Source organism: Myxocyprinus asiaticus, chromosome 19 (assembly GCF_019703515.2).
Source record: "Myxocyprinus asiaticus isolate MX2 ecotype Aquarium Trade chromosome 19, UBuf_Myxa_2, whole genome shotgun sequence".
Lineage (NCBI taxonomy): Eukaryota > Metazoa > Chordata > Actinopteri > Cypriniformes > Catostomidae > Myxocyprinus > Myxocyprinus asiaticus.
The window spans coordinates 17,474,796-17,490,049 of NC_059362.1; the positions used below are offsets into that span (position 1 = coordinate 17,474,796).

Below are 15,254 nucleotides of genomic sequence, written 5' to 3' on the forward strand. Positions count from 1 at the left end.
AATTGGTGACCGCTGCTCTAGGCTTTCCTGGTCTAGGTACATATTATGAGTCAGATCACTAGATGTTTAAGCTATTCGCTTTATTTCATTAGCATTATGCCATTCGGCCAAAGAGGCCAAGGCACACCTTGATAGCATACTCTCGATGCACATGGCTCTTTGGAGCAGCAGCAGTACACAAGTCTTGGCGGTAGATCTGCTTGTTTCGGGGGGGGGGGGGGGGTTGTGTTTTGCGTTTTGTGTATGTGTTTGTGCAGCTTCCGTGCTTTGTTTGGGGATCGTATTTATGTCTAATTGTGCAAAAGTATGTCATACATGTTTGATGCAGCATGTCTTGTGTTTGTCTAAATGTGCAGCAGCAGCAGCATGCTGATAGGGTTTTCCAAAACTTGTGATCTGTTAGCCAATCAACATGTGTCCTCGCTCTTTGCCTAACATTTTAATTTGCTCCGTTTGCAAGTAAACCATTTTCACTGGAGTGCGCTGCGAGAGTTTTCTCTGAAACCCTCCACCTCCCCAGCTCCACAGTCTAGAACTGCTACATGTGGATTGTATTTATGCCAGTATGACATATATGCTGATATAGCATGTCTTGTGTGTGTCTAATTGTGCCACAGCAGCCTGTCTGCATGTTCACCTCAGTATGTCTGTGTAGTAACAAGTCTCCCTACTTGATCTGCAGCAGCAAGACCAATATCCTTTCAATATGTCATACCCACATTAACATGCTAAATCTTGAGAGATGTCATGAATGAAATAAACCAAGGCTGCTCCCTTGCCTCACAACCCACTTACAATACAGTACTCTGACATGCCTAACATTTTTTGTGTCACGTTAAATCATTTGAATGAATGGTGGCTTTTTACTGGCCCCCGTCAATGGAGGAGCAAGCACACCTCCTCAACCCCATTGTCTCAACGTAAAAATCCACTTAGGCACCCGGTGGTAATCAATTTAGCTGCAGATGCGCGCGAATTAAAGATGAATGCGATCTGTAATCCGAAACACCTGCTCCGCCGCCGAATCGGTAACGGCACTCGGCGCGAGCTCAAACGGCACTCGAGCAGGAATTAAAGTGCTTAATTAAAAGGCTACTGATGCGGCGCCTCTCATCAGTATGCTATTTATAACCGCGTGCCAGCACGGCGGGGAGAATCTCCTGGGTTATTCATCTCATGATCTAGTGTCATATAGGCACGTCAAAATAAAAACATAATTTGCACGTTTAATAAACAGGATCATCGTGCGTGGAGACTGTCCTAGTTCATGGCATCTTTCCATTTAAGATGAGCCCCCGTCAGAGCTGTGCTGTCTTGTCTTATCTTTTTTGAGGGCTGGGAGACGTGCCTGGTTTCTCAATCTCGGGCTGATATTGCGCAAGCGTGATCTGGACGCGGTGCTGCTGAGATGCAGCTGTGGTATGCAGAGAGGGGAGTCCCAACTCTGCGTTGTCGATGTTAACCTCTTTCTGGGGCCGAACAATCGCCGCCGCTACGGGTGGTCTGTTCCCTGGAGACCGCCTCGAGGAGGGAGAAGAGAGAGAAAAGAGGAGGCGGCTGCTGTCTGCGCTTGTCACGCTTGTTAATTTTTTTCCACCAGTACCGCTCGCGCAACAAACAACAGTCACCAACCTGTGGATGGTGGCGCGTGCTGCGTAATAGAAACAGTCTCGCGCTAGGTTCTGTCTGCGCGAGCCCGTCTCGAGGCGCGACGTGTTTGTCCGTTTCCCTCATGACAAAACAAATGCTGGACACGCGGTGTTTGTGAAGAGTGCGCGCGCGGCTCTGGCTGTATGAATGGCCCCGCAATGGAGGAAGTTCCGTTTCCCAGAGTCCGCACACGGCGGAGGAAAAGTCGCTGCCTGGCCGGCACGTGCGAGGACGAGTTTGACTGCAAGGAGCTCGAGACGCTCTTCCAGAAATACAACCTAAAGCTCGAGCAGACCGCCACGCTCAAAGCGCTGGCCATCCTCATCCTCGTCGCGTCTGCGCTGGCGCTCGTGGAGCTCCTGTCCGCCAGTTCGCGCTTCACCGTCTCCAAGGGCTCGCACCCGGTCCACTGCGTCATCTTCACCTCGCTCTTCATCGTCACCAACGTCAAATATCTCCAGGTCACGCAGCTGCAGCAGATCGCGCGCCTCGCGCTGCTCTTCAGCTTCACCTTCGCGCTCCTTTGTTGCCCGTTTCCCCTCGCGCTGGGGCACGGCGCGCCGCAAGGGACGCAGGGCGCGCAGGGGCCTGACACGACGGGCACAACACCTGAGCAAGGTGTTTGGCAGCTGATGCTCGTTACGTTCGTTGCCTACTCTCTCCTACCGGTAAGGACGATTCTGGCTGTTTTGTTCGGCATCCTGGTTGCTGCGTCCCACTTCATCGTGACAGCAACATCGGTAACGGCCTGCAAACCTCGCGCCTGGACACCGGTAAGTTTAGCCATTTAACTTTCCTTGCTAAACATTGAAATATTTTACTATACATCATGTCTCGACGCGATTCTTATTGTAGTGTTTAGTTTGCTTCATGGAGCATGAGGATCATTTGGGCACGCACTGCACGTGCACAAAGGTGGAGTGATGAGTCGCGCGAGTGGCACTTTGGTTTCAGCACCACTGTTGATGGACAGCGCCTTGAGAAAGCAGAAGGGAAAACGCTCAAAAGAAATGAGGCACAATGCACAAAAACACAATAAATGTAGTTTTTTATTTTTTATTTTATTTGTTATTTTTTTTAAGAAACCACACCGAATAAACTTAACAGCAAATCCCATTCGTAAGTGTATAACAATAAAACACCATACATAAAGACTGTAAATACTGAGATTCCTCCTGTAAATGAAACCGACCTGTACGGCTGTAAACACCACGCAACAGGTTGGGAAGAGTATTTGTATGCTTTAACCTTTTGTTTACTCTAGTTAGGAGCTGGCAGCACACTGACACATTTAAGTACAGCTTGAAACCTCTGAACACTCACATTTCTTACAAGCAGATGCTCACTCCATGTTAAATGGTGTTTGTGACATGCACTCATACAGGAATTACAGCTTCCATCATCAACAACCCAACCTGTGAGAACAGTACTGAATTTAGGGACCTGTTAAAGGAATGTTCCGGATTCAGCACAAGTTAAGCACGATCGACAGCATTTGTGGAATAATGCTGATTACCACAAAAAAGAAAAAAAAAAAAAAAGCAAAAATCGAGGTTACAGTGAGGTGCTTACAATGGAAGTGAATGGGGCCAGTCTTTGGAGGGGTTAAATGCAGAAAGGTGAAGCTTATAATTTTATAAAAGCATTTATATTAATTCTTCTGTTAAAACGTGTATTATTTGAGCTGTAAGTTGTTTAAATTGTCATATTTACGGTCGTTTTAAGGTTTTAGGGTTTGTTGACATTACATCGTCATGGCAATAAAGTTGTAAAATCGCCTTTAACTTTACACAGAAAAGGTTAGTTAGTGATTTTATCACATTAAAATCATATTAACTTACATATTGTTTATGTCTTGTGGCTATACTTTTGAAATTGTGAATATTTTAATGTTTACAGATTGGCCCCATTCACTTCCATTGAAAGTGCCTCACTGCAACCCAGATTTGTGCTTTTTTTTAAAGAAAAGGAGGGGCGAGTCAAAATAATTTTTGTGGTTATCAACATTATTCCACAATTGCTGTCGATTGAGCTTAACTTGTATTGAACCCCGAATATTCCTTTAAGCTTTGATTTTATCGACAAAGATTGAAAGAGTGCCTAAAATCGAATAAAAATGCTTCAGAGTCTATAAGCAGAGCGGATAGACATAAACTCATTCAAATCAACTAGTCTAAAAATATCAGAATGCCATTTCACATTAAAATGGAAGCATCACAGGAGGCAACAGTACATAGACAGTATTTCATTATTGTGCTTCAAACTTAAGCACCACTTCACATCTAGACTCAAGTTGTACCATTCGTATGCTGAGTTAATGAGTTTTTTTCACTACATCTCCCTCAGACTGTCATAGCATGACCTTTTAGCATGCAACACATTTAAAATACATGGTGGTCAGCCACCTGTCAGCTCTCACTTGACTTTGAAATGCTTTAATGTGTTGCACAATCAATGATTGCCAATCAATAGCAAATACCCTTTAACCAAGCTGGCCACATTGTTTATTAGCCCTGTTACCATATTTACAAGTCTGCTAGGGATTTAAATAATGCTAAGGATTTGTCTGCATCCCCTTAAGCTATTCAGCAAATGGCCTTCACTTTCATTTACAAAGGTCCTGTTAAAAAATAATGCATAGACCAGTAGAAAAGATTCTGGGTAATCCAATTTTCTGTTCCTCTATGAATGAACAATACAAAGCCCTTATTAGGCATCTGTTTGAAGTGCCATGTCTCAAAAGCCAGGCAATTGCTGATTCGTTCAGTCACAGGAGCTTATCCAGAGAGCTTCTCAAGCTATCTAGTGTGGGGGTTTGTGTCCATCTCTGTATTGGAGTTTATCATCCTAGGATGGATTGAAAAAAATGAACCCAGTGCCCCCTTTCTCTTCTCCTCAATGGCACACAAAAGTCCTATTACCTGACAGATATCACTGAATTAGGTGTCCTGAATTATCACTTGTCTCTGTGACAGCCCTAGGCTCTGTAAAGAGTAAACAAATATGAGTCAGATCTTTGTTCAGCCAACCAGAAGACATTGAGGCACTTTTTAAATAATTTCTCAATAATTTTGTACATTCACAATGTAGTCCATATATGGGAAGCAGGAAGCTGAGTGCTTAGTAGTCAAACGGCATAGTCAACTTCATAAGCAGTTGTCAGCGAATAGTTTGTCGTACGAGAAAGAATTAAATGGTTCTGGTTCTGATTCCTCTTAACGAATCAGGTTCCTTTTTCTACTTTTCAGGAAGAAATATTTGGAAATAAGAAAAGCAATTACTGCTTTATTGCATTTACTGCCCGCAGGCAGTCTGTTGCCAAATGATGAGATAATTTCAGATTTCGACAGAGCAGATAGGCTATAACAAATCAGAAATAAATGTAATACAATTCTTTTAAAAAGCATGTTTACACAGACTTTTTAGAGGCATAAATGCAATCCAGTAATTGATCCTAACTATATAGCTATTAAATTAAAATTCTAAACAAACAACGTGATAACATATTTCACTTCATTCTTTTATAAAATTCCAAACTACACATCGTTATATGAACAACCAGTCAGTAATTGCCTGATTGAAATCTCACAAGCTTTAAAGGGATAGTTCACCCAGAAATGAAAATTCTCTCATTATTTACTTGCCCTCATGCCATCCCAGATGTGTATGACTTTCTTTCTTCTGCTGAACACAAATGAAGATTTTTAGAAGAATATTTCAGCTCTGTAGGTCCTCACAATGCAAGTGAATGGGTACCAACATACAGTACATTACATACTAAATGCTGCTTAAAAGTAATCCATATGACTCCAGTGGTTAAATCCATATCTTCAGAAGTGATATGATAGTTGTGGGTGAGAAACAGATCAATATTTAAGGCCTTTTTTTTTTTTACTATAAATTCTCCTCCCTGCCCAGTAGGTGGCAATATGCATGAAGATTGCGAATCGACAAAAACAAAAAAAGAAGAATGTAAAAGTGATCATAAAATAGGACTTAGCCCACATATTGCGTTTGGGTAATTTTTGACACCCAGAGAGGTAGATAATAATTTTTAAATACCACATAGTTTTTAGTATGGGAACCAAACTTTGTGACTTTGTCAAGACTATCAAAATTCAAATAATATATATATATATATATATATATATATATATATATATATATATATATATATATATCATTTTTTTTTTAAAGATTTTTTTAATAAAATTGTTTAAGAGATGTAAGATATATCAGTTTTGACCCTAGCATCAATTGTGGCTTTATACATGATATTATGTAGAATTTCTTTTTTTTTTTTTTTTTTTTTTGGTACGTCTATGAATTCAAATTTTCTTATAAACACTTCACTTACATTTAGCCTCTTTCCCATACTCCCTCACATACGTTTTTGTCTCTCACTGGGACTGTAGCTTCTTTACAAACATGTATACACACATACACATTCAGTCACACACAGACACACACACATTTCTGTACAAAACAGACATGACAGATGTAACTAACATAACAAATAAACTAAATCAAAGGTACTACTGTCTAAAGGGTGTGTGGCGAGAGCAAAAGTGTATGCACACATTAGTCTAAATAGGGCTTGAAATTCCACATTTTACTCTGCCGAACCTACTTGCAGCATACTCACGCATCAACATTCGGCAGTTCATGCAAGTAAATAAAATTGATTTTTTTTTCATAGTTAAGAAGTATTAATGTTGTATAATTGAGTTGTACAGTTGTTTTGATTATGTTTAACTGAAAAAGAATAAGTTGGTTTAAAAACTTTTGACCACCAAGTTGTATTGAGCAGTTATGAGCAATAGGAAATTCATTCAAATTACTAGTAATTCTCACAATAATTGTTAATATAAATTGTATTTATGTTATATTTAGATACAATTTCACAGAAATGTTGATAAAAAAAATATTTCTTCACATGTATCACACTGGTTTTGCTGTAATTAATCTACACTGATGAGCCAAAACATTATGACCACTCACAGGTGAAGCGAATAATGTTGATTATCTCCTAGCAAGGCCACATGTCAAGGTCTGGGTAGATTAGATGGCAAGCGAACAATCCGTTCTCGTAGTCAGCGTGTTGAATGCAGGAGAAATGGGCAGGAGTAAAGACCTAAGCGACTTTGACAAGGGCCAAATTGTTATGGCCAGACGACTGGGTCAGAGCATCTCTGAAACGGCAAGGCTTGTGGGGTTCGGCCATTCATGTGGATGTCAGTTTGACACGTGCCACCTACCTAAACATCATTGCAGCCCAGGTACACCCCTTCATGGCAATGAAGGGGTGTAATCATGGCAGTGGCCTCTTTCAGCAGGATAATGCGCCCTGCCACCCTGCACACATTGTTCGGGAATGATTTGAGGAACATGATGAAGAGTTCAAGGTGTTGCCCTTGCTTCCAAATTCCCCAGATCTCAATCTGATTGAGCACCTGTGGGATGTGCTGGATCAAAAAGTCAGATCCATGGTGGCTCCACCTCGCAACTTACAGGACTTGAAGGATGGGCTGCTAATGTCCATGCCTCGGCTTGGCAGCACACGGAGGACCAACAGCATATTAGGCAGGTGGTCATAATGTTTTGCCTCATCAGTGTATATTTTTAAATGTCAAATAATTTATACATTTTGTTATTTAAAAAAAAAAAAATCATATTAATTAATAACTTTTTTATTTGTCAGTTAACATGCCAAAACTATCAATCTTTTTACATGTATGTACAGTTAAGAACTTATTAATGACTTACAATATAGTTTTAGATGAAAAACATTGGGTTATGAATGATTTATAAGCTTAGATTCCAACGGGTCAAAAGTGACCAGTGAATGCAAAAGGTGTATGATGATTCTAAATGCATTAGGAGGGTTAAATATTTCTCACTCACACTTATCATATAACTTCTGAAGATATGAATTTAACCACTGAAGTCTTATGGATTACATTTATGCTGCCATTATTTGCTTTTTGGACCTTCAAATTTTTGGTACCCATTCACTTTCACTGTGAGGAATAATGAATGCCATGTGCACTCATAAAACATGGGAGACACATATGAGTGTCAGGATCCTGCCACAAAAACTATAAACAAAGTCAACAGAAGTGTCAGGATCCTGATAGGACATGGAAAACGCAAGGGTGTCCGATAGTGTAGCTCCGTTATGCGACCAAATGTTGAGAACATTTAAACTTTTGCTGCAACGCACTCTAGTGTAGGCATCTGTTGACCAATGAGAATCTTGGAGAGGTGGGACTAGCTGTGCTGTGAAATTGAAAAACATGGCAGACAAGCTCAAACATATGGTATATTCATTCCCTGTCCAATATTATCTTTCTCTGTCAGGCTAAAAAGATAGTAATTGTGGAGAGAGAGCCTGGAGAAGAATTTCAGTGTTTACTGGTACATTGTCAAAAAGATATATTTGAAATAACCATCTCTTTCCATGACCACCTCTACCCTTTGTTGTGCACGCCTTCCAAACGGACCTTTCGCAGTCCCATACAGCCAACGCTACATCTGAGCTTTCCCTAGTGTTCAAGTGCTTTCGAAACATGGTTCACGAAGCTTCAAAACCTTTACGAATCATTTGTTTCAAACCAATGCTTTGGAGCGCGTATCAAATTGGCCAAGTCACCTGCTTTCAGCAAACGAAGCTTTGATATGTCATACTGTTTCAAAACAGTTTCAAAATGTTTCGCAGTTACGCTAGGGGGCGTTGATCCCATAGTGAAACCCTGAATTAGTGTTAAATGCAGGCTGTAACTGATCTCGAGTCAGTGGATAAATAAATTATATCTGTAAAATCAGACTAGTTTCTGATTAGAATTTTAGTCATTTAAATTTCTCTGTTGATCACCTTGAGTTGTGTTCCCAAAGGGAAAAAAAATCTAAATGTTGTGTTTATGAAATCAAGTTTTGAGAGACACATAGATATTTTGTGATATTCAAAGAGATTTATTTGTTTTACAAAAGGTGAATCTAGAATTTCGACTATTGTACATGATAATGCGCCTTCACTTTCTTATTTTTATTTAGCACACCACTATTGTCAATTCTAAAATTGCTGCTTAGAGTAGTGGTTAACATGCTCCTCAATTAGTCTAAGGCACTTGATGCGTGAGTTGGAGTACCATGCTGTCAGAGTGTACCTTATTACCATAAAGTTTCGTTTTCAAATGTTTATGCACAATCTGTCAAAGCATTAATATTTGTAAAATGTCTTCATACAACAAAGTGTTGTTTTATAATCTAAAATAAAATAAACAGTAATCAAAAAAAGGCCAACTTATATATGAAGGTCTACATATTCTCCAAATATTCAGATCTGTTTATTCCAGGATATTGTAGACAACCATGAAAAATATATGACAAATACAAGGTAGAAAATAATTTCCAATGCATTGTGTCATTGTATCTGATTTTGACTCAATTCTTCTCATTGCATTTACATGCCTATGATCAGCAGATGTCCTCATCGTGCTGTGTTTTGAGTGCTTCAAAAACAAGGAATGATTTTCCGAAGCAATTGGTTCAGTTGACTCTAAGTTTCGGAAAGCTTAGTTTCTGCCATCTCTACTATCGTGACATGCTAGTTGACCGTTAAGGCCGAAACATACTTTACGCAAGTATGTAAACGCAGACGCGAGCGCTTGGCTAATGCATGGCCAACACGTGGTCCCATTGTACATACATAACGTGCGGTTTCCCGTTGCACTGGCAGTTACAAACCTCAGACCACCAGAGGGCAACAGATTTTATAGGCCATGGAACCAGTGCTGTGTCCAAAACCAGGAAAATGCTGCCTTCGGAGGCTGTATATGGAGGCAGGATGAAAATAAGGTGCTTTTCAAACTGTTCGGAGACCAGTTCCTTAAGAGTTCCATTCATTCAAAACAGCTGTCAGTAAAGCCATTAACTGATTATGCAGCAAGTCATCTGCCTACGTTTTTGGATGCAGCCCGGATGTGGTAGATGAGTCGATAGTTGAGGAGTGGGGAGAGACACGGCCCGAGTCCACCATGACAGTTGTTGACTGAAAGAAGAAAATCCGCTCTAGCGCCCCTTGCGGCAACGGTGAGAATGCAGTGCATACTTGCGGTGTGTTATGAATTGATCGCTGACACGTGAAATTGAGCTTGCATAGCAAGGTGCGTCTGCATTCATGTACTTACCTAGAGTGTGTTTGAGCCTTTTAAGCTCTCTCCTATGATTAAAACACAAAGTTGTTCTCCCAGTATGCCTTCCATCGCAACATTTTTAATATGTATGTACTTCAGAGCAGATCTCCTATAGATGACACGACTCTGTACTGCCCTTTACAGGTCTGGTGGAGTATGACAATACAGTTGTAGTGCACTCTATTGAGCTGTATTGGAAATTGTATGTTGGTTCAAAGTAACTCAATAAAGTTAATGCAACAATTGTTTTAAGTTACATAAACCTGACTACATTAGGTTACACTAACAAAATTAGTTTTTATAGTTTAAATCAGGTAGAAACTCCTTCAAGCAACAACAGCATAAGTTCACTTTTTTCAGTGTGGGATGGCATGAGGGTGAGTTAATGATAAGAGAATTTAAATTTTTGGGTGGTCTATCTGTTCAAGTACAAAATTACATAACACAGTAACAGTTCTTAATTCATTAGAGTTTGACATGACAAAAGAATAATTGGTTTGCAAACCACATTACACTTGTCACACTGTATGTTTTTGATGCACTAAAAAGAGCCGACTCATAAGAATAATTAATCAGGAATCAGACTACAGTGATCGCACTGCATGTTTCGTGCTGTAGATTCAAAGCCGGCTCATAAAAATCATTCGTTCAGGAATCGGACCACACTGGACGTGTGTTTCATGCTATTGATTCAATAGAGAGGCAGCACTGCCACTGAATACCAAATAAAATGCTACTGAATAAAAGCGCTTGCTTTTTCCAATGAGAGTCTACTAGTAATGTGTGTTTGAGTAGTTTTATGCAGAATTTGATAGAAATTATCCAAAAAATAAAAAAATAAAATAAACTAGCATATTATAGATTAAACTGTGTCAGCCCTCATTCCCAAATGAACATGTTTAACATCAGCAAGGACACCTACATCTGCTCCAAGGTAAATTAAAGCTAATAACTTAATGTTAATTCATTTACGTATTGATTCAGGTCTTAGTAAAGGCAACAGTAAATAAAGAGTTCACCGAATCATAGTGAGCGTTATGAGACATTATAAGCAGTTCTGTTCACTTACAGAACAGTTTAGCAAAGTGTCAATTGCACGTTTGGGAAACGTAAACCGAAAATCAAATGGTTCTAGTATTTAAAAAAATACAAAATCGGTTCTGAACCAATTCCCAACCCTACGTGCGAAAATACTATTATGATACTGTTGCTTTTGACAACTTTAATAACAGTGAGACACAGTGCTGCTCTCCTGCTACATCTCTGATTACAATGGTCTCAATGGTGTAATGGCATCTTTGGGGGATGGGCTTTTGGAAAGGGGTGTGTGTCTATTTTGGTAGCTAAGTATGGAGGAAGTTCTATAATGGCTAAATATTGCTTACAGCATTTTTAAATGTCAGAATCCTTCTCCATGGTTCAATAAACAGGATGGTCAAGGCCCCTGCAGACTCACACACACAGACCCTTTTGTCTTTTTCTCTCTGTGTTTGTAGCTGGTAGCAAATGCAGTGTTGCTGGTTGGTGTGAATCTGTCGGGTGTGTTTGTGCGAGTCCTTACTGAGCGTGCCCAGAGGAAGGCCTTTCTACAGGCTAGAAACTGCATCCAACAGCGCCTGCAACTAGAGGACGAGAACGAAAAACAGGTCAGACTCCAACACATGCATGTGGGTAGTTGACATGAAATACTTTTGAAAAGCTGACATGTCCTGAGGTGTGACATGCTATACTCCATCTAAAACTAAACAGCATTTTAGTTATACTTTCATAATTATTACACATGCAGTTTTTTATACCTTATATTAATGGAGAAATTAATTTCACACCACAGGACCAAGTCAAGTAATTTTTCCATTTAAAATTCCATTCAAGTCAAGACCATTTAAAATGAACTATTGAAGGCAAAAAGGTGTTTAAAATGGTAAAATGGTGACCAGTTACAGGACCTAAGATATACATTTTCCCATGTACACATAAATTCAATCTAAAATGTTACGGAGTGACTATTTGCACTAGGTGTAAATAGTACCTACTGCCAGAGGTGGGTAGAGTAGCCAAAAACTTTACTCAAGTAGAAGTACAATTACTTAAAAAAAATTATTACTCAAATAGAAGTAAAAATAATCATGTTAAAAATTACTTGAGTAAGAGTAAGAAAATATCCAATAAAAAGAATACTCAAGTAGTGAGTAACTAGTTACTTCCACATATAAGGTAATGGATGTTAACTCTCCTATATTCCAGTACATGATACACATTTAACATCCATTAGAATAATGGAGAATAATAATAATTATAATAATAATACTGTTAATATTATTGTAAATAATAGAAATTGTCATAATTCACCACCATGTTGTTCCAAACCCATATGACTTCTTTCTTCCATGCATCATATTAAAGGGATAGTTCACCAAAAACTTAAAATGCTCTCATTTTCTCACCCTCATGCTATCCCAGATGTGCATGACTTTCTTTCTTCTGCATAACACAAACGAAGATTTGTAGAAGATTATCTCAGTTGGTCCATACAATGCAAGTGAATGGTGACCAGAACTTTGAAGCTCCAAAAAGCACATAGAGGCAGCATAAAAGTAATCCATATGACTCCAGTGATTTTCAGAAGCAATATGATAGGTGTGGATGAGAAGCAGATAAATATATATAACTATATAATATAAAAAATCCTTTTTTACTATTAATTCTCCTCTCTGCCCAGTAGGTGGCGATATGCACAAAGAATTGAATAACCAAAAACACAAGAAGAAGAATGTGAAATTAGATTTATTAGTAAAAAAGGATTTAAATATTGATCTGTTTCTCACCCACACTTATCATATCCTTTCTGAAGACAGATTGAACCAGTGTCATTTGAATTCCTTTAATGCTGCCTTTATGTGCTTTCTGAGCTTCAAAGTTTTGGTACCCATTCACTTGCATTCTAGTATAAACTAACAAAGCTGAGATATTCTTCTAAAAATCTTTGTGTTCAGCAGAAGAAGAAAAAACACATCTGGGATGGCATGAGGGTGAGTAATGATGCGCAATTTTTTTTTTTAGTTTGGAAAAATTATTCCTATAAGGAGATGTTAGACAGAATGCTAACCTTAATCATCATTTACATTCACTGCATGTTTTTCCCTCTCCAGATTTTGAAAGGGAATGGAGACTGAGACTGTCAGTCCCTAACATTCTGTCTAACATCTTTTGGGTTCCACAGAATACAGAAAGTTTCACGGGGTTGGTAGAAAACGAAGGCGGGGGAATGATGATATAATATTAATTAAAGGCTGAACTATCACTTTAAGGATGCTTCTCAGATTTGTATGAATCTGTCAATTAGAAGAGAAGTTTGGAAACCTTTTTCTAATAATTATTATGGTGAAAAACATGAACAATGTCACACAGTCCCAAGTTATATATGTTTAATTATACACTGAAGAAAGATCATGCTTTATTCATGCCTTCTGTCATTATTTCACAGCTTTTAACATCCTGCGTGAATTTAGTTTAGTGATGGTCCAGCAGTGTCAGTGTTGAAAGAATTTAGATAATTAGTTCTGTACACGAAGGGGGGAAATTGCACCTTATCTCTGTGTTTGGAAGTGTGTTGTCCATTAGACAAAGCCGCCCGCATCTGTCAAACGCTGTGCACGCGCCAACATTGCACGTACAGAAATGCTCACAATCGCGATAGGCAGGGCAAAACATTTGCACTTAACACAGATGTTTACAAGGATTTATACAGTAGGCACTGATATGTTGCAGTGCTGATATAAAAATTTAAACTTAGAAACTGAGGTCATAAGAGCCCGTTACAGATTCACACTGACAGGACAAGCCCACATTATCACAATCTCTAAAACTTACCTCACCATGTTTTCTTAATGTGGAGCTGCAATTTTAATCTTGAAATGTGAATTGTTTTGCACGCTTGCTGCTGTAGTGTTGAACGCAACTTGAGTGACAGCGTGCAGCAGCTGTGAAATTCCACTGTCGTAAAAGAATCTCAATAAATTATGCATTCATTAACACTTATCAAATTAAAAGCAGTAATGTAACAACAGGAATGCTACCCATTGTGAGTAAAAGTAAAACATTTTTCATCAGAAATTTACTTGAGTAAGAGTGAAAAGTACCCACCATAAAACATACTCATAAAAGTACATTTTTTTCCAAATAGTTACTCAAGTAAATGTAACAGAGTAAATCTAGCACATTACTACCCACCTCAGCCTACCATACAGCATTTCTATTTGCACTCTAATGGTCTGGTGGAAACACAGAAATTGAAGATAAACTGCACTCCTAGTGTAGCTGCAGTGGCATGAGATGTAACAATGGTGTTGATATACTTTTTCGTGCAGATGACCTGGTTTCTTATCTGCCTTTTGCCCCACTTTTTTGCATTCTGTTTCCTGTCTCCACTCTTAATATTTCCTTTAATACAACTTATAATAGTAAATAAAATTTAATATAAAGGTGGATATCCTCGCAGTGATTTGGCAACGTTGAAGATCAGGGGCTTGAGAGAAAGGTTTGATCAAGGTCAAATTAAGCATGGTTTTTCTATAGTAATATTGTAGTAGCCACGCTTTTTGGTGGAAGCCATAGTTTTAATGCATTTAACCATGGTTTTACTACTGTAATATGGTGTTAATATAGTGCATGTTTAATTTTGAGGTTACTATGATTTTACTACAAAATACCATGGTGATACAATGGTTACTGTAGTAAAACCATGGTTAATTTTTTTTAGGGGAAGATTAAGTTAAGGGTTGGTGTAGTGTGTCTTTGGGACTCTAAATAAACACAATAAACATGCTGCTGTGATGCCCCTATAATGTATGTTAGTATTTCATTAGGGGTGCAAATAGCATCTATCACTATTTGAACTTGCCGCAAAAAAAAAAGAAAAAAAAAAGAAGCTTTTTGTTTGCAATTTACACTTAGTTTACAACTGCTGCCAATATTTTGATGCTAGTCCATGGAAAAAATAGTCCATGGACACTTTTTGTGTAAATTACCTGTACGCGAACACACACACACACACACACACACACACACACACACACACACACACATAGCTGCATGTATTAGATGAAATGATCAGGTTTTTCATTTTCTCCCTCAAGTTAAAGTTGCAGTTTTGACAGGTAATTACCTTGCAAGATTGCTTTCATTCCCCACTGACTAGCTTAAAGGTCAAGCTTTCCCAGCAAACAAACACTATCACATGCAGATTTACATGTGTACACGCACACACCAATACATATACACAAAGACACACAAAACAGGTGGGGTCTAAGGTTAGTGGGTTGACTTAGTTGGCATTTAGGCTGTATACAACTATAATGCCATTGCACCCTGCCAAATGCACCATACTACAATAGGCTCTTGGTGGTATTG

At 38.8% G+C, this 15,254-nt stretch overlaps 1 protein-coding gene across 1 annotated transcript in view; it reads left to right on the forward strand.

Annotated features, from left to right (window-relative positions):
* The first annotated feature begins 1,617 nt into the window (after positions 1-1,617).
* The window catches only part of LOC127410376 (adenylate cyclase type 1-like), a 69,003-nt gene continuing 55,366 nt past the window's right edge, over positions 1,618-15,254 (forward strand). The window contains exons 1-2 of the mRNA XM_051645609.1: positions 1,618-2,423; positions 11,342-11,491. Coding sequence (XP_051501569.1) covers positions 1,794-2,423; positions 11,342-11,491 — 780 coding nt within the window. The 5' untranslated portion in view covers positions 1,618-1,793. The remainder of the gene's footprint in view (positions 2,424-11,341; positions 11,492-15,254) is intronic.